We start from the raw sequence: 24,702 nt of genomic DNA, 5'->3' as shown, positions 1-24,702 counted from the left end.
CATTACACTACCAGTAGTACAAAAACATTTTTGTGGTTTTGTGGTTACCAGAACGGTCATCGTGAACGTGTTAAATTATCTTGTAAAGCAACAATTTTTACACGTATTATGGAAAGCCTCTTTATACATAACGTTTTTATTAATTTTATAAATTAAGTAATACTGTTAAATATCAACATTGGTATTACCATGTTTTGTCAGAAAGGATAAGGATATTTTCCGAGCGGTTATACGCAAGTGTTACTTTCATAAAATAAATTACTAACTCCGATATGTAACCAACAATAGTTTCGAGGACGTAGTTCCAACGTATGAATATTTGTTGGTCCTGAAAAGGACCGTTTGTTGTTGTGTAGTGAAATACTTTCACTTATTTCGAGCTGGTGTACTTGGTGACTGCCTTAGTGCCCTCGCTGACAGCGTGCTTGGCCAATTCACCAGGCAATAAAAGCCTGACCGCAGTCTGAATTTCCCGGGAGGTGATAGTCGAGCGTTTATTATAATGAGCCAGTCTTGACGCTTCGGCAGCGATGCGCTCAAACACATCATTAACGAAACTGTTCATGATGCTCATCGCCTTACTGGAAATACCGGTGTCAGGGTGTACTTGTTTCAAGACTTTGTAGATGTAGATTGCGTAGCTTTCCTTCCTCTTCCTCTTCTTCTTCTTGTCAGCCTTGTTAATATTTTTCTGGGCCTTACCGGCTTTCTTCACAGCTTTTCCACTCACTTTTGGCGGCATGATGTCGTCACGGCGTACTTACAGTTTGAAATTCAGACAACAAGTATCTGTACAATCAACGACTGCAGAACGGAGAATGAGCGTTTGCGGCATAACGTGCCTTTTATATGCAGCAAACGGTACCCTCCAGCGCACCAATCAGAACGCAGCAACCGTTCCAGGCGTCTCATTGGCGCGGCGATGATACAATGGTACATACCTTTCGACAATCGGATTGATTTCGTAGAACGCGTCCGGACACGTTTCTGTAGACGCTTTTACCTGTATTTGATATTCTACAAAGTCAACATTTAATTCTTTATGGTTCTTATCGTTCTTTTTGTTAGAATTACATTTGTTTTAGAATTTGCAGTATGCAGAATATTGTGCAATCTGAAGGCATATTTTCAGTATATATTGTCAGATACTGCGTATACTATCTTACACCTGCTCTAGGCTGTGCCTTCTTAAGGGCCTGGGTGCCACATGTACAGCATATTATAGCGAGTCCCATCGTCGACCGATTGTGTACCGACAATTGTGGTTTTCTAAATGGAGGGTTTCTCACCCTCATAAAACCCAACCGTCCTTCACTCTCTTCTCTCTTTCTCTATCTCCCGTATTCCTACAAGACTTTAGCCCATCCTTGACATAGACGAAAACCAGACATCCTCGTCAGCGACCATCCCTTCTTTCATCACCAGCTTTCACTGTTCCTCCCATGCAATTCTCCTACTCTAAAGTTTTTCCTTCTACCATTCCTCCTGACCATCTCGGAGCAGAACTCATTCCTACTTCGAGTTCTTAACATCGTGACTGCGCTAGTTCAAAATACGGGCATTCTTCGTAAAACACCGAAGTTGTTCTCCTTCCGTGATCACGATAATATCATATGGCGTCTTAGTATACTATTTCTCACTGTGAGCGTTTCAGTACAAATACCTTTTCATTACTGATCGAGGTCTTATGAAAATTAAACTAAATATTGAAATGTTTACGGTAAAATTCGCAGAGCAATAAAAATGATAATTAATTAAAGTGTACAAACTTCCGCAATTCCAGTTCAAATTCCTGCTACATATACAATATGAACTGTTTAATATCTTACAATGAACACAATTAAATTGATGATTCGGAAGAATGTATAATATGCACAATAATTCGAGTAAAACAATATCAGCCTACATCTGGCACCGAACCATCTGTTTCTTTGCGCCAATTAGAGTCAAGTGCGCCGCCTATTGGTCGCAGCCTTTGTCTGGAAAGGGCATAAATATGAAGCGCTGGTCCCGCCAGAGCACAAAGTCGCTCCGATCGTCAAGGCGAGCGGATCGTGTACTCTTGAATTCTGTTTTTGAGATTCAACGAAGTTGCTGAAAAATGTCCGGACGTGGCAAAGGAGGAAAAGCTAAGGCGAAGGCAAAATCTCGCTCCAATAGAGCTGGATTGCAGTTCCCCGTAGGTCGTATCCATCGACTTCTGAGGAAAGGAAACTACGCAGAAAGAGTCGGTGCTGGAGCTCCCGTTTACTTGGCTGCCGTTATGGAGTACCTGGCCGCCGAGGTTCTCGAATTGGCGGGAAACGCAGCGCGTGACAACAAGAAGACCAGAATCATCCCACGACATTTGCAACTCGCAATCAGAAATGATGAAGAGCTGAACAAACTTATGTCTGGTGTTACCATCGCTCAGGGGGGCGTTCTTCCCAACATCCAAGCAGTACTTTTACCCAAAAAGACTGAGAAGAAGGCTTAGACACATTGGAGCAGAATCGAATAACAAAATTGGCCCTTTTCAGGGCCCAAATATTTTAAAACGTTGGAAACACTTTCAGTTCTATTAAGAAGCAAGTCTCCCCTTTGATTTAACGAAAGAAAATACACTTCTCTTTTTATTGGGAATCATTTAAAATACTAATCTCGATAAAAATGAAAATCTTAATTTTAATCATTCGGTTCGTTCCGAGAAAGTTCCGATCATTTTCGGTACATAACTTTTCTACAATTTTTTATTCTCTATAGGTAGAACGTATTGATGTAATACATTTTAATAATAATTTGCTGAGCGGGTTTTTCACAAATGTCCCAACAAATTATAAAGAATCATTCCTAGAATAGTTAGCTGATTTTAATAGAAATAAAGTGATGATGAGGCAGGATGTAGGGTTTGATATTGCACACCTGCTGTTGCCACATTCTGTTTGAAATAATATACAGCCAATGATGAAATTAATTCTTGAAAATGAAGGGTGGAAAAAATATCAACCGTTATTAACGCGCAACACAAGTATGAGATACAATGATTAAATACCGTAAAGGTACGGAATATTATAATCAAAATCGATTGTTCGATTTAAATAAATTTAAATGTAGTAAATATTGTACGTTATACTTTTACTTGTAGTACTCACGCCTGTTCAATAATTATATAAATAGACGATAACAGTATTACACTTCATTAGAGTGAGAAACACCATCGATATATGAAGTAAATAAATAATTGTGGCTGCATTATTATTTATGTGAATGGTAAAATCAACTGAATTTGGAATGATATGTGGTAAATAGATAAGATATACACATAAGATACAAATAAGAGGTCTTAATGAATCGTTTTCAATAATATCGTAAGAGTTACGTGTAACAACAATGTCTACCATGTAAGAGATAATTTAGAAAACAATTAAATAATTATTTTAATGCTAACATTGCGAATGTGTTAATAAAAAAAATATTGACAATTTCATTATATCTATTTGTTTGAATTCTACGATAAATCTGTTGGCAGCGCTGATGCATAAAAGAGAATGGAAACATCCGAATCCGGCTTGAACTGCGTGTACTGGTATGTATGGACGGCAGTTTTGCTAAATGAATGACTGTTATGAAGAAACGACTTTTTATGTAATATGAAACGAAGAAAATTAGTTAATCCCTAATCATGCAGTGTCTATAGTAAAACAAAAAATTTTTTAGTGGTAAGATCAACATCCTTTACTAGGGACATCGTTTGATTTCAATGTATATAACCTTCTTTCTTGTCAATATGCAGTGCGTTAACTTTAGAACATCGGAAGTTTGCAATATAGAATTGCACTTACTTTTTCCTCAAGCTTATAAAATAAATCACAATGTCCCTATTTACGTTTTATATCGTAAGCATAATTGATTTGGTATTTTAATTTCTTCGATGTTGAAAAAGTAAAAATTATTCGTTAAGTTAACGTCGCCTGTCATACTGTAATGATGTGTGTATGTATAATGTCACAAGTTGCTTAAAATATAGAAAAGATTATTTGGCTAGTAATTGATTGGTAATGTTGTTTCTGTTATAGATAACAGCCTAACATAAATAGAACTTTTTTAATAAGACGGCATGTTTGTAAGAGTTTGGTTGCGAATTCTCACGGGGGATGAATGAGGAAGAATTATTGAAACGGTCTGCTGCAGAGCGAGATAGAATATTTAGCTGCTATGACCGTGGTAGAGAGAATGGAGCAGAGATTGACTCTTGGGAAGATCCTGCCTACGAAGTATATCATACGACTGACAGATATGGATTCATACAGTAATTATTATACTATTATTCTTAGCGATGATATTATTATTATTATTCTGACTGATTACATTAACATTCCATGATATTATATTCCAGTGATAAGCGACTGCCACAAAAGCCGGACCCGAATGAAATTAAATGTCATCGGGTGGAAATGGAAAGATTGAAGAAATGGGAGAAAATGACAAAACAGTGGGATAGTACATCTACGAAAGAAAAATTACGACGTAGAGTATACAAAGGAATTCCTAATAGATTTCGTGGTCAAGTTTGGTCATTGCTTCTGGGAATAAAAACTTTAAAGAAAGAGCAAGCTGGTAAATATGAAGAAATGTTGAAACTTGCGCGTCAGTGGTCTACCGAAATAAGACAAATCGATGCTGATGTAGCTAGACAATATAGAGATCATATCAATTATAGGTAATTAAATGATACATAGTCTGTTGTAATAATGCCAAACGATTTATGATCTAACATATTCTATGTATGTGTGTATGTATTTAATGTCAAACGTCTATTTTCTATTAACAGAGAACGATATAGCATAAAACAACGATCCATGTTTTATGTGTTGGCTGCTTATAGCATGTACAATATGGAAGTAGGCTATTGTCAAGGGATGTCTGTATTAGCTGGATTACTTTTATTATATATGGATGAAGAGGATGCATTTTGGGGTCTTTCTGTGTTGCTGGCTGATAAGAAATACACTATGCATGGTCTGATCATATTTTATATAATTTAAATCAAGTAATCATTTATACTGTAATTTAACGAATATATTTTTTGTTTAGGATTTTATGTTGATGGATTTCCGAAGCTGAATCGTTACATTGAACATCATGATAAAATTATGAATAAATTTTTGCCGAAATTGAAAAGGAAACTCGATAAGTGCGGCTGCGATTCCATCCTTTACGCGTTAAAATGGTTCTTTGTTGTTTTCCAAGAGAGGGTAGAGGAATATTCATTAATTTTTCACTGTTACTTAATCATTACAGTATATACGTCAAGGTTAAATATCATGACTAAATACGTGTTTCTTTTTTCTATCCATAATAGACGCCTGTTAGTCTTGGCCTTCGAATTTGGGACGTATTTTTGTTAGACGGCGACCGTATTTTACCGGCTATGGCATACACTATCATGAAAATGCATAAACGTTTTCTTATGCCAATGGAAAGTCTAGACGAGTTTTGTAACTATTTGCAAATCAAATTGGAAAAAGATTTCTGCTTTGATGATGATACAGTAATAAGTAGTATGGAACGTAGTATGGAAGAACTAAAACGTTCTAAATTGGATTATCCTGGCCCACCATTACCACATGAGTTACCACGAATTCCATTTGGTACATTCAAAGAACCTTCATTTGCAAGCAAGGTAATTTATGCTTATTTTGGTGCATATTAAATATTGTAGAGGATGATTTTAGGGTGATTAACACCAGATTTATGGAGCACTAAAAGTGACTATTTTACATTACTTTATAAAAATAACGAGAATGAGTCTATTCAAATTTTTAACCATATTTTTCTAATATTTACCCAAAGAAATAAATCTCAATGATCGTAAATTAATAATGTTGGAACGGATCAGTTTTTACGCGTTTTCTAGTACTTCAAAATCTATCTGATCCAGTCGAATATCTTGTATAGTATACAGTTTGATCTATATACATATTATGATCTGTCACATTTAGGTTGGAAGACGAAGCGAAGAATTTAGTGATGCACAGCATGCAATGCGTGAATCCATAGCACAACGTAGAGATTTAGTGATCGCCGAAGACGGTAGAGAAAGTACAACACCAGTTGAACCAACTGATTGTGGTCTTGGCGGTGAGTTACAATATAATGAAAACATAGTACATGGTGATATAAATACCTGCCTTCTGCATTCTAAACAAGAAAATACCACTAAGGATACGAAGAAAGACAAAGATTCAGAGATTGATATAATGGTTATATATAACACTAGATTGTAAGATATTTTTTAAACATAGGTTTTTATAAAAAAAAAAAAGAAAACTGTTGCGTACAATAATGATCAGTTATTTAGATAGAACTTTACAAAAAAAATACTCTAGAAGTATTACGATCGATAGTCATAGATAAACCTTTAACACTAACATGCTCAATATCATCAGAACAAAGTTACATATACCTCTAAATTTGTATTCAAAATTTTCATTCATAGTTTTTCATATAAGATAGAATCAAAGTAAGACCCAATAGACTGTGATTATTTTGTGAAACATATGTTTTTAAGAGATTTTCTACAGAACAAACAGAAATAACGAAAGCATGCGTGTGTCAGAAAATTGAGTACGTGAATGTTTATTATATTTTTGTTACCTTAGATTACTATTGGACTGAGAGTATGCCAAACTTTTGTTGCCATTTAAATAATAATTACAATGAAAAAAGAAAACCCGTAGTATGTAATATGCATTACTTTTTCTATTATACACACATAGAAGAAGGCATGGTGATGTTAGGGGATAGAGGGACAGTTTTTAAGTTGAATGTATATTATACTTGCACAAAAATCATTCTCTGTCGGAAGACACGTTTGTTCCAATATTCGATTGCAGTATAATAAAAATTGAAATATATGTGCAGGAAGCAAATTCTCACTTGATCCGAATCTTGATGATGGAGCCTCTCCCAATGGCTCGCGACGGTCATTGGCAGACACGTCTGTTACATCGACAGCCGACCTTTCCGTATTTAGTTCGGCGACACGGTGTCAAGCGTTAGACAATAGCCTCGATACTCAAAGTAATATTTCGAATGCTAGCTCGGGCAGCGGTGGCTTACCCACGCCCAAAGCAACGCCACCTCAACCGAGTCCAGATGTTGTACGAATTTATGTATCATATAGTTCGCCCATATCCGAGTCATATAAGGATGATCTTCCACGTACGCTCCCGCGGTCTTTAGAGACTAACAGGATTCGTATACGAGTCGATCCCGATCAAACGCCAATAGTGGAGAATCTCAAACCATTTTCATTAGAAAGTCCAGAAATTGAATTGGACTTGAAATAATAATCAATTCAATCGACAGACATTAATTCCATGCATGAGGAAAGCATTTCATGACATTACGCTCACAAGGGAACCATACCGTACAGTTCTCTCAAATGTTAATGACAGGTTTCTGTATGTACAAATTTTACGCTACCAATGCAGAATAATAATCACATATGTCTGGACTCCTGGAGCCAAGTGCACAATTAAGTAACACTTTTCAACCTTTTCTTTAATGCAGATAAAGAACATATCAGTTTATTGTTTAGAAGTGTTATATCATATACGGAACATTGTTGCTTTTTGTAATAAAAAATAAGTAGAACTTAATATAATTATACGACACTGTTACATTAAGAGAACGAGGCATAGACTTAATATCAGTTGGTTTGGGTTTAATATCACTTGTTTTGGATAGATTCTAATATTTTATATATCAAAGATCATTGTATAGTGATCATTGAGAAAAGTATGTATATGTGTATATGTATATTCTGTATTGGTAGATAGCAAAGTTTATACATGTAAAAAAGTTTCATTAAAATTTGATTGCATCGTCTTGATATTAAACACTGATTTAGATGAACAGAATTCTAAATCTGCATTGTATTATAAATTCGAGTATGCACATAACTATAATTGCCCTTTACTTTAGAGTAGTGATTATGGAATTAACGATAAACGTGATATACCATGGTATTTCTTGTTCGAATATAAATCAGTGTATGTTATATGCACTAGTCACGAATAATTATAGCCGTTTGCGCTTAATGATAACTACTCTGACACTTTTGCTATGGCCTAATTTATGTTCATAGAGAGAGAATAGAGATGGTTGAAATTTATGCAATAGAAATTTATAACTTTTAGTCCATTGTTTCTAATTAACGATCAATAAGACCCTGAATAACGAAATCGCAATTCATGTCTCTTATTGATTTATTATAAAAGTAACAGCATAATATTTATCATGTGTCAAATTATATCTTACGAAATTATACTTAAAAGAACAATAAGATGATAGAACTTTATGCAGAAGAAAAACGAATTATATATTAAAATTAATTATAATATTTAGTAAAATATTTAAAACGACGAAATTTTAAAGTATTATATGAATATTAATGTACATGTAAGGTATTGCAACCACATTACAAATAGGAATATGAACATTTAACATAATGTATAGATAATTTCTGTAAAGTATGTGTTTCTAAATCGCTCCATTTAACGAACATTATAAAAAATATTTTGGAATCTACTATAAATTGGCCATTCTATACATACAAATATGAGTCAATTTTCCATAGTAAATATAATACTAAAAGCGATATTTTTGTTACAATACTATAAGCATATAGAATCTTTTGAATAGTCATTATTATATTTTCAGTATTGTGTACATTTCTCTGAAAATTTCTATGTATAACTATCGCATACGTCGTAAACAAGTATACATAAAGTTCTATACTCTAGAAATATTTAACAAGTAGACAACCATACATTACAGCTATCTTCTGTAAGACACACAGAAACAGAATTATCTTCTTTAGCTGGTTATAAATAGTTGAGAATCAAAATGTTGTTGTTTTAGAAATTAGTTTCATGTAAATTTGAAAAGTAGTATACTCGATACTACTACTATTACCATAGAGTCCCGCAACATTCAGGAGCTTATGTTTTATTATGACGAAATATCTGAAATTATCTATATTCAGATATTGTCACAGCATCAGTTTTTTACATTGTCAATTATTCTAAGGATTCTGAAATATGTAAAATGATTTGTTAATCGTTCATTTTGGGATCAAGTATGAGTTGGTGACATAATTTCATATGATTTTGATATAATAAAAGCATAAAGATTTTAGTTGGTAGATTATTATAAAATAATAATCATATCCTTCAAAAAGTTACATTCTATAAGTATGTTAAGTATTATACTGCCACAGTACTATTAGTCTTTTTTTCTTTTATCTTAAGTTTCGCTTCTTTTTATAAAGACCAGTGACATATATACCATTGTATATACGTAGCATTTACTGTGAAAGGAAATCTTTCATTAGATATTACTTGGAAGAGATGTCCAAATTAAAAAAGAAATCATATTGTCAGAACTTTTGCCGTGGAATGTGAATATTGAACAGTCTTCTAATATGCTACATATTTATTGTTTAAATGTACAAAAAGTATTTTAATGTAATAGAAACATGCTTTTTAATCCATTGATTCTGTAAAACATTCCTGAACATACAGTATTCCTTAATGTATATAGAGTTATAAAACCCATGGCTATCAACCTGACAGCAATCACTTGTTATATTTAATACCATAAGGTAATATTTGTTAAATAAATATTAAATGTTAACGGTTTGAAACTTTATTGCATTGTAAAAAAATGAAAGTTCAAACATGCAATGTACAGTTATATGGTAACCCCTTTTAGAGGTTGCATGACATTAAATTTTCAAGAACATGAAATACATCATTAAAGTTATAAGCCAAATATGGAATTGTAAAAATATGAAAAAATACAATACAAGTTCAGCGAATTACGTAAATCTAAAGATGTACATTCCTTTGTGTCACGTTAAGATTTGCAAATATTCTTTACTCGTTCATTAATTTTTAAGCCTATATGTACTTTAAAGACCATATTTATACATTTAGCTTTCATATTAAATTAAATATAAGGTATGAACTTTTGCCGATTACAAACATCGCAAGTACATTCACGTATTTTTTAGTTGTATTGTTAATATAAAAACATGATAAGAAATTTATAAAATTTCTTCAGATTACTTTTTATAAACATTTATATTGCAGTGTTAATGGCTATTATTTTGAATATGTTTTTTGTAATAGAAAATTATTAATTTTTTTCGATTCAGAAAGTGAAGAAATATAATCTTATCCAAATATTGATAAAAAATTAATATTCTATAGCAACAAATACTACCTAATCCAAAGAAATTAGCCTTTAGGCTGTAATATAAAATGTGTATGTTTGGTAGGTCATGTTTTTTGTAATTTTAGTATGATAATTCTCTTTAAATTGAACAATGGTAAAAGTAATTTTAGTGAAGATGAGAGATTACATTGCCTTTATTAAATCAGAAATTGATTTAAAACAGTGCTATATATATATTTAATTGCATCTAGTACAAGATCTTCTTGGTTAACTAGATTGTAAAATACGAAAATATCCATTAAAAATAACATATTGATTGTTTTGTTCATTATTCACATTCGTCTTATCGCACTATATACATAAATTAAAGTTCAAATGTAATACCTGATGAAACATTTATGTAATATTTAAAATTGTAGTTCAAGTCGATATTTTTTTTATACAAGAATTTGAAAAATATGCGATATAGTATGTAGGCTTGTGTGTATTATTCATAGGATACTTAGAACGAAAGACACAATCTAATGACGCAATACTCGTATAACTTCTTAAATGTCTGGTGAACCATGTTGTAAATTGATTGAAATCATCGAAATAGTAAATAAAAATATTAATTAAACAGTCATTTCTTCTTTCAAGAATATTCACTTTTTATTAACCAATGTTAAATTGTTAAATCTTTTGCAAAATCACTGTCAATTTAACTAGAAGTTAACATTCAAACAGCCATTTAAAAAATAACAGGAACATCACAGGTATATTTAACCATAGTTATTAATTAATAATTGGATACAATGAGCTTCGGTACTTATACATATAATTCATTGAAAAATTCCACAAAACTATAGTCATAAACATATAATTTAATTTCTCTTGTACTTCACTGTTGTTCGTATTTGTCTATGCATATTTTCTATGTGTATTAATGTATAAATACCACAAAAAATACTTTTTTCATAAATCTTAAAAAGCATAAACACTTCAGTATTTATATAACAATACTAAATAAAAAAAAAACTTCATATAGCAGTATGTATTTGTAGAAAAGATTCTGTTCAATTTTCAATACAAAAGATATTTGTTGATAACATGTAAAACCCAAAGAAAAAGAAAAGTGTGTAATTAACAGTTTGTGTAACTACTATTAGAATCAATTTTCGATTAATAAGTAATATAAATGCAAACACGGCAGCTAATAGATTTACTGGATAATAAAAAATGTATAATACAAAATTGATTTTACTGTTGGTCTCTCAGATCGAAATGAATGTAATATTATTATAAAACTGCTGGTTTTCCGTCTCTCATTATCTGTTGTCCTGTATGATAACGCCAGAACATACTGTTTCCTCTCTTTAATTGGTTAGTAACTGACAGATGAGACCAACATTGCCGCCACCCATTATAAATTGGCATATGTGGAGGAAGACCGGCAACCAATCTATATTCAAAAATAAATTGATGTATTCAAGTTTGTTGAATTCTGAAAAAAGGGATTGTATATACGGAGCATGTATTAATACAACTTACCCACAGTTATTAACAGCCATACAATGCGATACCACCAAGAATGGATATGCAGCTGTCGTTGCTATGAACTATGAAAGTATAACAAGAAATGTTGATATAGAACTATGCTGCATTGCTTTGACAGCAATTGATTAATTAATTTACTTACGTTTACGGTAGGAGTCACATATGGTTTTGTCGTTTCGTCGGTTAGAATATAGTTACCAATGATATAGCTAGATGTGTTGAATAATGTCATTATAACTGCGATTCCAATAAGTCTAGGCATCAATCCTGCGTAGTATCCCATAATTCCATTTTCTTTGTATACTTCCACAAACGAACTAAATAATCCACTAGAAATTCATAAAAAAAGAAAAGAAATGAAAATAACTATAGTAACACAAGAATAATTACAGTAATGGTGATAGTATACTTGTATTTTGTTTCTCTGCCAACAAACTGTGCCATCATCCTTATCGCGATGACCTCTAATGGATGACTGAATAGTATTGCTACCGTTCTACTAATTAGACCCTGTATAAGTTCACAGATAAATGTCATACATCTTTTGCTAAAAAATAAATTGACATAATCATTCTTCGCATAATATTCAACACTAAATTTCCTATTATAAAAATATATACCTACTCCTCTTTCGTTTCTTCCTCTTTTTCTTTCTCTTCTTCCCTCTCTGCTGCTTTCTTTATATAGTTAGATGTTTTATTAAAAACTACAGTACCTACAATGTTAGCACAGATTGTTGGAACAACGCCACGATAACATCCAGAGATTCCATCCACACTTTTTATATAGTTAACTATAAAAAAAACAACAAAACGGTAAAAGCATTTTATGTCATTTGCAAGAAAAATTAAAGCAGATCGTGTAAAATCAAACGAACGGAAAAATATAATTTATATTTAATCCAAGATGAAATCCGAAAGGGACAATCATGTACCTACCGTACTCAAGTATATTAGGCAAAGCCAAAGCCGGCTTTCTAAATAATATGGTAGTCGTAGGTCGTGGTAACATCGGTTCATATCCAATCTGTTATGAACAAAGATGGACCTCTGATCAATTATTGACATCCAAGCAATTCATTGACAATGCATGGTTTTTTACCTGTATTAAAACTTTGGCATATCCGACTGGATGTAACACGGTATTAATGACCACCTTAACTAACGAAATTGATGATTGCTCTTCATGTAACTGTATCATATTTAATTCGAAGTTCTTTTGCCTAAAGTTTAAAATTCTCTACGTATGTGTTAGCTTAACGATTTTGATTAAGAAGCGTGATTAAGCTTCGATTGCTACAACGAACCTTAGACGATCCTTCCACGATTTCGGTTCAGAAGCAGAATAATATTAGGCGTATTGCGAACGATAAGTAAGTAAATACTTGTTCACCTAACCCTTGCTTTCCGAGACCTTATGAAAACGGACATTCCCATCTACAATACAATATTCTGTGCCGTGGATTGCAGCTCATGCTTGTTCTGTTAATGATCAACTCGTTTACGATTTACCTATCAAAATATCTTCAACTTTTACATTGGTTGCAGAGCGAATGCAAGTATAATGTTATGAATAATATTCATAAACTACAAACAAATGACACCTCAGAATGCTTTCTTCAATACGTATTCGTTTGTTTAACGTAAGAATAAAAATGTACCATCGCATCGTGTTTTCATTAACATTATTTTAATATAAAAGTCGAACATAGTTTAATTGATCTGAAGTCAGAACTTCAAATAAATCTGTTCAGGAAAAGATCATGTGCATGTGGGGCGCTACAATCTGCATCGTAGTAAATGCTGGTAAATATACATTTGTGCGTCATAGATATAGAAAAGGATTTGTACAGGGACGAAAGTTGTAACGAAACTGTTCAATCTCGTTTCCCCCAATTTGGCGACCTTGAAACCGTACGTGCATACAGTGTTGTCATTATTATTTGCCAATAGGCAAATTTAAATGGCAAATTATTATGTTTTATGGTATATTAGATTACAAAATACTCATAACAAATCGCATATTGACATATTTTATGAATACGCAACATGTTGCAACTATTATGGTATCAAGTATTATATTCTTGGTTTGTTCTCAAAATTTATCGAATATTTCCACTAAAATTTAAGAAGAAGAATAACACAATGAACCATCGCGTTTATGTTTTTTGTCATTTTTAACTGTATTCTCTTTTCGGTAGCATTACCAATCAGAATTAATGTAATAAATTTCGAAAGTTTTGCGTTAAATACTCGACAGCGCCATCTGCCGATATAAGTTGAAATATCATTTTTCTAGATCATTTTTCGTCATGGGTACTAGTGATGTAAAAAGGTGTGCGTAAAGGATATCGTGCTGAGCTCATCTCACTATTTGTGATTCATCTGTTCTGGCTTCGATGGCAGAACTATGTGCGAAGTAATCGAGTAGTTAATGTGATGTTTTGTGAAGGCAATAACGAGGTGAGTCCCAATCATCTTTTGCAATTATAACGGTAAAAACTTCGGTCCGACATTTTTCCTCGTGGCAAAGGCAGATACCGTTTCTTTTTTTCTTCTTTTTATTCTATCCAGAGCAATCATTTCGACGAACGCTAAGAGTACCGAACGACAGCGATTTAAAAAAAATGTTCGATCGAGCTACGCGAATGAAACGGTGCACATTCGTAATACTTCCTTGCGTATTTAATAGTGACGAAATCGAATATTCCATTTGGCAGAACTGGGGATAGAAAATAATCGTCGCGTGAAAAACAGTTGACGGACAAACGTTACCGTTTCGAACAGGTTTATATCTATAGATAAATGTTTTGCAATGGAAACGAAGTTCCTTTACCGTACTATTAACACTTTTGTAAACGTTCGAATGAGTCGTGATTATTTATTGAAACTGCACGGTTGTTCTATCTTTCGAGAAAACGGTTCCACTTTATTGCGTGATATGCACCGTAATTGCAGTCGCGCAATAGACGTTCCTTACGAATCATTCGCGTTTACGAGCGTTTAGCAAACGTAAATGAACGATTTTGTGAAATGTACGTACGTTTTTCAACTAAAAGCATTAATCCTGATCCTAGATCTTTTTGCGACGAATGTAATGCTGATAACAATTGTGAAATCGAATATTTAATGAATCATGGTCGCTTGATTTTTGTTTTAGAATGCCAATACAGGCACCACAGTGGACTGAATTTCTTTCTTGTCCAGTTTGCTGTCATGATTTTGATGTGGCAGTACGTGGCCCTATATCATTAGCATGTGGTCATACTATATGTCGTACGTGCCTTGCAAATTTACATCGTAAACAATGCCCTTTTGATCAAGTAAGTGACATTACAATTATCCTACAAGTTTTTGTTAAACGATATTGATAGTGAATAAAGTTCAGATTATGTTCTAATCAAATATGTTTCTCTGTTTTTATTGTAAAGAATAAAAACACCCATGTGTGAACTTAAATATTTATGAACTAAATAACATATGAAAGGAACAAACTATCGTTTATATTTTTCAGAGTATTATCAACACAGAAATAGAAAGATTACCAGTAAATGAAGCTTTACTGCAATTAGTAGGGAATCCTGTTCCCATAAATGTTGCAACAGCTTACCAGAAATTACTACCACCCGAAGACCATGCTAATTATTTGGCTGCTAAACGTTGCATTGAGGAACTTGCTCTATATCTCAAACCATGTCAGACAAATCCTACTTTAGCTGCAGGTATTATTAATTCAAGTATACGCATTATTAGCAGTAGAAGTATTGCTTGTGCACGAGAAGATGGCACAGAGAAATTTGTTGGTATCTAAGCCCCACTACCTGATATCCCTACTTTGCATTACAAGTATTTTGCAATAGTTCGAGTTGTTTGACGAAGAAAACAAACCTATCGAGTGTGACTGGAATAGAGTAACAAGGTCACAACGTCCCACTGTCCCTCCAGAACCCTATGTCCCTACTATGCTAGTATTAAGAGTAAGGTCTTAGAAATCCTCTGTTGGCCCTCTCCTGGAAATTGTGCCATCTTCTCGTGCACGAAGAATATACAGAGCAGTACTGGTTTACAGTTTTTTATAAAAATAGCAAAAGCATATTTTGTGAAACAATATATTGTAATTGGATCATTTTACCAACAAAGTACCTCTAATGATATAAAATAATGTACTGCTAGTAATTGTGTTATTCAAGTAAAGAAGTTAGTTCTTTAGATATCTTTGAAAATACATTATCATTTTATTTTGTGCATCTTTTATTCTGTATTAATAAATTTAATAGGCGGCATGGGACTAATTTCTCGGCCAATGCAAAGGAAACTTGTGACACTTGTGGGTTGTCAGTTAGTCGTACCAGAAGGAAGAGCACGTGCAGTGAGAGCAGCCAGAAGTTTAGGAGAAAGATCAGTTACAGAATTGATACTACAACACCAAAATCCACAACAGCTAAGCGCTAATTTATGGGCTGCTGTACGTGCTCGCGGTTGTCAATTTCTTGGGCCAGGTATTTTATAACGAATCTAATACTGCTAAAAAATTTTTTAACGAAAGCCAACATGTTTAAAATAAATTTGTTCACTTTTTTAATAGCTATGCAAGAAGAAGTACTGAAGCTTGTTTTACTGGCTTTGGAAGATGGATCAGCTCTTTCCAGGAAAGTGTTAGTCATGTTCGTAGTTCAACGTTTAGAATCACATTTTCCCCAAGCATCTAAAACAAGTATAGGACATGTTGTACAATTGTTATATAGGGCAAGTTGTTTCAAGGTAATATCCGTTTTCCGTTATTATTGTGGTCGTCGTTTATTCAGCGAAATACCAGTCTTAATCAGAAAATTTCATAAGGTATCTAAACGAGAAGGAGATTCGTCGTTGATGCAGTTGAAAGAAGAATTCAGAACATACGAGGCTTTAAGACGAGAACACGATGCACAGATAGTGCAGATTGCAACTGAAGCTGGTTTAAGAATAGCACCTGATCAGTGGTCTGCGTTGTTATATGGAGATACCAGCCATAAATCTCACATGCAAAGTATTATAGACAAACTTCAAACTCCGCAGTCTTTTGCTCAAAGTGTACAAGAATTGGTTATTGCTCTTCAACGTACTCCCGATCCCGGACAATTAAGTAGTCTAAGACCTCAATTAGAACTGTTAGCTGCAATAGATCCTAGCCCAGGTACAATTTATTTAAAATCGTATTTGCCGAACAAACATTTGAGATTGTTTCGGATTATATTTACAATCGTTATTACAGAAACCGAACCACCCACATTAGCAGAATGTTGTGCAGCGTTAGAAGCTGTCAGAACAGTAGTTGCAGCATTAGTGGAATTTATTCAGCAACATGGTAACCGAAAAACACAGGATGGTACTCACAATGTAGGCCCAGGTCAACCAAAATATAAAGTGAGCATGTGTCGAGATCTTGCACTTAGGGGATCCTGTCCCAGATCCACAAGCTGTACCTTTGCTCATAGTGACATGGAATTGGACAAGTAAGTTATCTTAAGGAAAAAAGGAATATATGTTGTCGTGTATGCATAGGATATTTAATAGACGATTTTCATTCATTCTATAGATACAGATCGAAAAATAGGAAGTTAAGTATCAGGTCAAATTTACCTGTGACTAACAATTCGGATATAAAGACGGACAAGTCGGTTACTGTCTCAAATAACAAAACATACAAGCAAAATGATGATTTACCTTATCATTCCATAAAATCACATGATAATACTCAGAGAGACAGTAAGTATTTGTAAGAAGTAAAATAATATACAAGAATGATTGAAGTAAACGATTCTACTATTTTCTCTTCTAGATTTTAATTGTATAAATAAAATGAATCCAATGCAACATCACACTCCTTCAAGTGAAAACAATTTTGTTGGCTCTTTGACGAATTACATGTTACCACCTCCGCAAGGGGCGTCACCGATGGTACCGAATAAAAATATGGACATATATTGCTCTCACTACATAGTGCCCAATGCACCTGTTGATTATACGACACCTAATCTGAATATGTGGGACTCGTCGCAAGTTTCATCCAATGTAACCAATGGCGTTTCAAATGCTAAAAAGGTAAAATAACTCTACTTTTTCTTTTATTTAATACAAGACACTTTCGTCATGTGTACGTAAGTAACACACATTAAACGGTTACACATTTATTTTGCAGCAGCGAACAGTAGCTAAAACATTGGCAATGTTGCTACAACGTAGGATGGAGATTTTAAATGAGCTGGAAACAATTGTCAACAAACAAGTGCCACAGATAAAGACGGTATGAGCACGTGATTACTGAATTATTGTTATAAATATTTTTTCTACGTATGCTTTATTATTTTTGTTTTCATATTTTGTTCACAGAATTACGATATGCAGAGAGATACAGTATCGTGCAACTTCTCCATATGGACAAACTCGCCAAGTAATCTCATGGTTCCTCCGTCAAATATAAATTGTAACAACAACTTTCGGTGCGCAGATCCGATCTTATTTGACGATGAATTCGTGCCATTTGACGCGTCATCTAGTAATAAATACGGACCAATTTCTAAATTATCGAAAAACTTGATGAGGTAATAATTACTTTTCAAGAAATCAATTATCGAACGAAATTTAAATGTCAATGGAGAGCATAAGCAGAATTACACGTTTTTTTTAAAGATCTAGTAACGGTGTACAACCTACCAATTTTTATACTGAAGGAACTGCACCTCCTCCGTATCGTCCCATGCCAACAGCGAACTCTGTTACATCTTGGTATTACGGAAATCAGCGTGAGTAAAATTGTCCCCTTTTTGTTAAATTGCCGAATGTTTGTAATCATGCACACATTTTGCGTTGAGGAATCAGTAAAAAAAAAATTTAAAGCAACAGAATAATGCTTTAATTACAGCTTATTCTGCTATAGCTGCGAATAGTGAAGTACAACCTATCAATACTTCCGGTTTTGGGGACAACTATATCACGTTTGGCCGGAATATGTCCGAGTCTAATGCACACACTCAACTTTCACGGCCGGAGTGCATGTCTAAAGAGTATGTTGACAAATCTACAACTTATGAAATATAAATCTGTAACTAATGTAATTTTTCAGTTTAATCCTCGAGTCACAAAGAGTAAAGCAACAGTTGAAACATCTTGAAAAGAAGATCAATGATTTGAAGGTATTATTAAATTATTGATTTTTAGACACTGTCGCGAAAAGATTATTTGATGCAACTTGATCAGAAAATTGGGAGATGTTTGTTACGATGAAGTATTTTGCATATTTTAATCGTAGTATGAAATATGTTTTCAGCTTGCTACACAAGGAGCTACTTTCACGGCTGGAGAAAGGCTAGCACAAGAGCTGCAAATGATTGAAGCTGGCATTAGGGAAAAAGAAAAGGACGTACGAAATTGGAGCCCGTACGGCACTGTACCTTGGATTCAATCGTCAAATAATCTACTTGGCACACAAAATTTCAATCAAGATTACAAACCAGAAGAGGTAAGTAAGAGGTACATTGTAACAGATGTTATTGCAAATACGTATATAATTCATTCGTTTGAACGATTCTACAGGAAGATACATACGAGGCCGGTATTGCGAATGACATGCGGGAGCTGGAATTGCGATGGGAGTTTGAACTTCAGGAGCAAGAAAAGCATTGGTCGAGTGAAGAGGACAATTCTAAAAAATAATAGTAAGACAGTAAATCTTACTAGATCGTCTACTTCTTAGATCTGACCTTATTCGTTTAACGGCGACATGTTCTTTTGACATGCGCGAGATAATTTTTTGTGCGAACTTCCATGCATCAGCATGATACACACTTTTCCAAGGGAACGACTGAAAGTGAAGAAAAAAAAAATAGAATTTGTACTATTTGCAAAGAAAGAATTTAACGCCCTTCTAAATACAATTAAAATAAGAGCTCACCACCGGACGATGACAATTTAAACATTATCACTAGATATCCAGAGAAAGGAAATTATCATTCGCTCTTCAACTTTGTGAAAAAAATTTCTCTTGTTGGTATAGTGTAACATAAAAGTGGACTCACTACTTTCCCATGTACTATGCCTTTGCAAGTCTCTTGGTACATAGTATTCGTTCTACTACCGTGAAAATGTGTACTATCCTCTAAAATGATAAACCAGCATAGAGAAAAAAAAGAAGAAATACTAGCTACGAATATGTGATATTCTGAGAGAATTTGTTGATCACAGTTTGTCAGATCCTTCATGATGGTAATTCATAACTTAGTTATGCAGGAAGTCGCATCCTTTTTTATGTTTATTAGCCGCAGTAGCAATTTGTTATAGAGATCAATGTATTGTAAGAAGTGAGAGTTAGCCGCCGCATTGGGATTTACATATATAGAACCGGTGAAGGTTTGATAAGAGATCCGTTATGATGTTGTCATAATGGCAACATTCATTGACAAACTGATCGAACAGACGACAAGAAGCAGATTTGTTAAAATTTAACAGAAATTAATGTCAGTGTTTTATAAACATGACAGGATGTAGTATATTTTGTTTGTATGTTTGCACAATGAAGCAAAGGATATTATATTACTGATACATTCGGAAAGAATGCTATTTAACCTGCAACGAGGTTACATGATAAAAATATTATGAAATACATATAGACGTTATGCGTAAACACAAAATTAACATATTTTGTTAAAATTTTGAATAATTAAGATATATATTTGCTCTAATTAAGATATATGTATGTATATGTATATGTATCTATATGTGTATGTATATATATATACATGTATATACATGTATTTATATATCAAATTATTGATTTTTAGCTTATAAAAAAATTTTAAAATGTTATGTAGCTTTCTTAATAGTATTACGTTCTATGGTTCATGTTTTCATATCTGAAAATATGTTCTTGAATAAAATACGATAACTGCAGTATATCGTAATAATATTTTGTTCAAACTCTTACATAAAACGTTAATTTTCGGTTTTAAAAATACGTTTTTACTCAAATTCATTTGCGTTTGGAATTTTAATTTGAATCTATCTCTCTTTAGAAATTGATATACATTAACAAGATCGTGGAAACAATGTTTAAAAAGAAACTTTATTTTACGCTGTGATTTTATTTTTAAAATCGAAAAACATATATTACTTACTTAGGTAAATAATAAATACCGAAAAGCCTCCTATTTTGTATTTTGAGTATGGAATGTTACAATTTCAAATACCTAAAAATTTGACAAAAATTTGTTGGTATGTATGAAAGAAAGTCATCTTTTGTTTTCAATTTCTCGTGGAAAATTATTTTTCAATTCCATTTGTGCCTGATAAAAATACTGTATTGCATTTCATTTACTATTTTTATCATACATTGAATTATTTGTGACAGTGGTTTTCATATTATAATATTTTTATGCTGACCGTATATATTCCTTTTTTTCTTGCTTATGAATCAATATAAATAAACAAGCGGACTTTCAAATTCAGCAAATGTTACGTTTTCCATTTGTAAAAAATTTTCTATGTTCATAATACAGAATAACTGATTGAAAGTCACTGGCTCAAAACTATTTTTTACTAAAAGGCGAATGAATTGAAACGAGACAGACTGTTATGTATGCGAGCTGCAGCTCTCACGTTTGTAAATATGTTCGATTTACGGACTTACGAGAAACCAAAACAGTCACATTGGCTTCCTCTTAACTATCACCTTAATTTCTTAACTGTAAACGCGGTTCGACGTTAATATTATTGGGATACTTATATCTTGTTCTTATTTTTGTTCTTACGTATACTATAAAAGAAAAGATGAATCGAACGTTCCTTAGGACAAAAGTATGATGACGCATGTACTTGATTCTACTGATAAGAAGTTTACATTTTTAATTACTATATTTTCTTCTCTTGCATTTCATATACGACAACCGTCGAGTAAAGAAATCTTTCTTCCCGTTATAGGACCTTATCTAAATATTAATATAATTTGAAATATGTATTTCACAGAATGTGATAACGGAAAACTTTTCGTCGAATCAAATATGTTAATCAAGTTACGACCTGTTTATACTGTAGTGATTTACGAATTGCAATAGCTTTTGGGTTCTTCTATTTTTTATGAAATAATATATAGCATAAATATTAATGATTCCAGTTTTAGTGGAAGTGACATTGTAGACTTTTATGAGACCTTAGAGATCAAAGAAAAGGTTGATCTTTCTATCTTTCTCATTAAAAATATTGTTTTACCTTTGCTACTACGAGACTAGATATGTTCGAGTAAAAGATTTCTTTCAACGTGAAATGTGCCTTTTGAAACCATGCAGTACTACAAAGCTGAGTGAAACGTTTTATAGTTGCACGCGTTAGCTTCTCTTCTCCTTCTCCAATTCTGCGATACGAGGCACATTATTCTGAATTAGAAAGAAATAATAATCCCAGAGCATAACTAGTTACTTATGAAAATTATGAGACAAATGGTGCAATTTTATTTGTTTTTATTATTTTCCGATACAAATTCTTTTCATGTGTAGTGGAATACCATGATGTAAGAAACGAACAAAATATACCCAAATGTAAGAATAATTAGTTTAGTCTACTTCGGCTTATAAAAATCATGTCTTTTAATTTATGGTTGCGGTATTGTCAACCGCATGGAGTAGCAGGAAATTTTGATATGGGTGAACAAAAATCTATTTTTAATACTTACACGAAAATACAAATTTTTTCCATTACAGATTTAAAAATACGCAACACTGAAACGCTAAACTATTTGTTCGACGATTGGCGGTAACATTGGTGTTAATTACGTCTAGATTCGATACTATATTTATATATTTGAAAACTATGTTAGAAACTTTATTTATTTTGTTACTGATTTCACAGATAAATCTTATAAAGACTTTAAAATTTATGTAGTACAAATTTTCTATTGCTATGATGAGAATTTAATTTGCAATCACTATACATTTATCATGAGGTTACATTTCAAACTTCACAAAACACGAATTGGCCACAGTACTGAAGAAAGTGTGTGACAATATTGCAGAAAGGGGCCACCTTTGATTTCCCATCTCAAACCCACAACGGTGACAATGTATAAAAGAAAATCTACTTTTTACATGAACATAGTCTTCAAATTTTAAACCATGATATTGAATATTTCGTTGCAATAGATCTACTATGATTGCAAATCAAACTCTGATGGTTTTACATGTTTGGTGGCAATTACCATTTGTATGTGTCGTAATGTATACAAAATTGTTGGACACAAACACTGCATTGCGCATACATATATTATGTATATGTTCTATTCTAATTACATTAAAGGGCATTTTTAGTCTGAGCACAAGGTTGAATATAGAAGATCGAATGTTCCTTTCTGTAAATGAATACCGTCTTCAGAATTCGTTCAGATACAACGTATGTATTTATCAAATTATTAATTCCGTAAGCTACCGTTTCGCAATCGCTCCTCCTTTGTACACTAAATGTAATTCCTTTACACGTACGAATGAAAAAAAGCCTTGTATACTTTACATGTTTCCGTCGTTTAAAGGAATTATGAAATTCAATAATCTTTCTAGCGATCCATTCGTCAGATGTTGCCCTTCGATATGTTTCTCTGTCGTTTTCTTTTTTTTTTGTTTTTATTCATAATACGATTCGTTAATAAATGTAGAGTAAAAGCAAAGAGGGCTGTGTACACTGGGAAGTAATAAGCGCAACAATACTGTTTGTGCAAGCTTCAGATTAATTGCATGTTAAACATGTCACTATGTGTATAATAATACACGCGTACCTATGTTAATGGTATGAAGCCACATACAATCTATATTAACGTTCTTTGTTTGAACATATGAAAACAATAATTATTATATACATATCGGTATATAATGCATATAGTCAGCGCGCACTTGGCACTTAACAGTACGAATGGTACTTTTGTGACATTTATGTTAAATTAATTCCCGACTGTAAGATTTTTGTTATATTAGCCATAGACATAATGGGCAATGCAGTTGAATGTATATTCAGTGTCATCGCGATATGTTGTAGCATCGTCATTAGACCTACAGGAGAAGAAAGAATCGATTGGAATTTTCGTTTATTTGAATAGAACATCTTAATAGTATACACATGTGTATGTCACGTGTTCGCAATGCCCGTTGTGTTTAATGTAATTGTTAGTCTGGCATTTTTAATGTATTTTTCTAAAATAAATAACTATGGAAAAACCGCATTATAATAATATAAAAGGATGGCACGTTCATAGCAAACTTTTTACATTATCCCGATTCTACTATACACCGCTCGAGAACAGTTTTTAAATTATTAATCATACAACTAACAATGGTAGGGTTAATTTTGTGAACACATTTCCTGATCCATCGTGTAAGAAATTCTATCTGTAAGACAGGATATGTTATTCTCAGTTTTCGTTTATCAGTGGCACGCCATCACCAGACAAAACGAAATTCGAGATACGAATGCTTCGACAATAGGAAAGAACACTTGATTGGGGGTAATGGTGCATAAATGTCGAGATAAAACTCTTCGAATGTTTTATATCGTCTATGAAAATCCACGAAAGTTTAATGTATTTTCTAACAATTGTACTGTAAGTGAAAGTGTAATATATTTATCTATTCAACATAAATAGGAGTACTTTTTTACGAGTCATCCGTTCTAATACTGATTCTGATTTGTCCGATTTCGTTTACAGTCAAATATTTCCTCGAATCTTGACATTAATCATTTTCAATGTAGGAAAAATTTGAATCGAAATAAATACCAGATAAGCGTGCAACAAATAAATGCAGTTATTTAATTTTCTATTTAGAAAAAGAAACAGTTTACATGGAAATAGAAAGAAAAAGAGATTTTCATCAAATTCAAACTGTTCGCGCATTTGAAAAACTCTTCTCATTACCAAGCATGACATTTTCCTAAA

The 24,702-nt window shown here is 32.9% G+C and overlaps 5 protein-coding genes across 8 annotated transcripts; 3 read left to right on the top strand and 2 right to left on the bottom strand.

The window, feature by feature from the left end:
- Positions 1–113: 113 nt before the first annotated feature.
- On the bottom strand, positions 114–815 carry LOC143356953 (histone H2B). Its single transcript, XM_076793029.1, has one exon. It carries the CDS (start codon positions 740–742, stop codon positions 371–373), a length of 372 nt encoding a protein of 123 aa, XP_076649144.1. The 5' UTR covers positions 743–815; the 3' UTR covers positions 114–370.
- A 1,136-nt stretch (positions 816–1,951) lies between these two features.
- On the top strand, positions 1,952–2,622 carry LOC143357456 (histone H2A). The gene has a single exon (XM_076793968.1). The coding sequence runs from the start codon at positions 2,102–2,104 to the stop codon at positions 2,474–2,476; it is 375 nt and encodes a 124-aa protein (XP_076650083.1). The 5' UTR covers positions 1,952–2,101; the 3' UTR covers positions 2,477–2,622.
- An 844-nt stretch (positions 2,623–3,466) lies between these two features.
- Positions 3,467–11,338, top strand: Rn-tre (Related to the N terminus of tre oncogene). Of its 3 annotated transcripts, none has more exons than XM_076793963.1 (8): positions 3,467–3,565; positions 4,056–4,288; positions 4,376–4,699; positions 4,811–4,998; positions 5,074–5,234; positions 5,342–5,662; positions 5,982–6,120; positions 6,904–11,338. In XM_076793963.1, exons 2-8 carry the CDS (start codon positions 4,134–4,136, stop codon positions 7,329–7,331), a joined length of 1,716 nt encoding a protein of 571 aa, XP_076650078.1. In that variant the 5' UTR covers positions 3,467–3,565; positions 4,056–4,133; the 3' UTR covers positions 7,332–11,338. The 3 variants fall into 3 exon arrangements, with proteins under 3 accessions (XP_076650078.1, XP_076650077.1, XP_076650079.1); XM_076793962.1 differs by having other exon boundaries at positions 3,550–3,698; XM_076793964.1 differs by lacking the exon at positions 3,467–3,565 and adding an exon at positions 3,819–3,972.
- LOC143357455 (mitochondrial carrier homolog 2) lies at positions 11,068–13,545 on the bottom strand. 2 transcript variants are annotated; one of them, XM_076793966.1, is made up of 8 exons: positions 13,272–13,545; positions 12,862–13,196; positions 12,699–12,786; positions 12,385–12,553; positions 12,170–12,307; positions 11,903–12,089; positions 11,755–11,822; positions 11,068–11,665 (listed from the first exon to the last, which is right to left on the bottom strand). In XM_076793966.1, exons 2-8 carry the CDS (start codon positions 12,958–12,960, stop codon positions 11,503–11,505), a joined length of 912 nt encoding a protein of 303 aa, XP_076650081.1. In that variant the 5' UTR covers positions 12,961–13,196; positions 13,272–13,545; the 3' UTR covers positions 11,068–11,502. The 2 variants fall into 2 exon arrangements, with proteins under 2 accessions (XP_076650081.1, XP_076650082.1); XM_076793967.1 differs by having other exon boundaries at positions 13,067–13,545.
- A 492-nt stretch (positions 13,546–14,037) lies between these two features.
- On the top strand, positions 14,038–23,988 carry Roq (RING finger and CCCH-type zinc finger domain-containing protein roquin). The gene is made up of 16 exons (XM_076793772.1): positions 14,038–14,222; positions 14,920–15,082; positions 15,274–15,481; positions 16,037–16,258; positions 16,345–16,520; positions 16,599–16,932; positions 17,011–17,251; positions 17,335–17,504; positions 17,578–17,840; positions 17,938–18,042; positions 18,129–18,340; positions 18,429–18,541; positions 18,661–18,802; positions 18,862–18,931; positions 19,066–19,257; positions 19,332–23,988. The coding sequence occupies exons 2-16, from the start codon at positions 14,921–14,923 to the stop codon at positions 19,449–19,451; spliced, it is 2,730 nt and encodes a 909-aa protein (XP_076649887.1). The 5' UTR covers positions 14,038–14,222; position 14,920; the 3' UTR covers positions 19,452–23,988.
- Positions 23,989–24,702: the final 714 nt, after the last annotated feature.

The sequence above is a fragment of the Halictus rubicundus genome, chromosome 9 (assembly GCF_050948215.1).
Source record: "Halictus rubicundus isolate RS-2024b chromosome 9, iyHalRubi1_principal, whole genome shotgun sequence".
In the NCBI taxonomy this organism is placed as follows: Eukaryota; Metazoa; Arthropoda; class Insecta; order Hymenoptera; family Halictidae; genus Halictus; species Halictus rubicundus.
The sequence above is the reverse complement of the archived record's forward strand: the minus strand, read 5'-3'. Positions and strand labels throughout refer to the sequence as shown.

Bases quoted from the DNA above. Each gene is read 5' to 3' on its own strand.
- Rn-tre (XM_076793963.1), top strand. From the start codon at position 4,134: ATGAATGAGGAAGAATTATTGAAACGGTCTGCTGCAGAGCGAGATAGA. The intron at 4,289-4,375 runs GTAATTATTATA...ATTATATTCCAG, and splicing joins GACAGATATGGATTCATACA to TGATAAGCGACTGCCACAAA. The intron at 6,121-6,903 runs GTGAGTTACAAT...ATATATGTGCAG, and splicing joins AACTGATTGTGGTCTTGGCG to GAAGCAAATTCTCACTTGAT.
- LOC143357456 (XM_076793968.1), top strand. From the start codon at position 2,102: ATGTCCGGACGTGGCAAAGGAGGAAAAGCTAAGGCGAAGGCAAAATCT.
- LOC143357455 (XM_076793966.1), bottom strand. From the start codon at position 12,960: ATGATACAGTTACATGAAGAGCAATCATCAATTTCGTTAGTTAAGGTG. The intron at 12,554-12,698 runs GTAGGTACATGA...TTTTTTTTATAG, and splicing joins GCCTAATATACTTGAGTACG to TTAACTATATAAAAAGTGTG. The intron at 11,666-11,754 runs GTAAGTTGTATT...TTTTGAATATAG, and splicing joins ATGGCTGTTAATAACTGTGG to ATTGGTTGCCGGTCTTCCTC.
- LOC143356953 (XM_076793029.1), bottom strand. From the start codon at position 742: ATGCCGCCAAAAGTGAGTGGAAAAGCTGTGAAGAAAGCCGGTAAGGCC.
- Roq (XM_076793772.1), top strand. From the start codon at position 14,921: ATGCCAATACAGGCACCACAGTGGACTGAATTTCTTTCTTGTCCAGTT. The intron at 17,505-17,577 runs GTAAGTATTTGT...TTTCTCTTCTAG, and splicing joins TGATAATACTCAGAGAGACA to ATTTTAATTGTATAAATAAA. The intron at 18,932-19,065 runs GTATTATTAAAT...ATATGTTTTCAG, and splicing joins AGAAGATCAATGATTTGAAG to CTTGCTACACAAGGAGCTAC.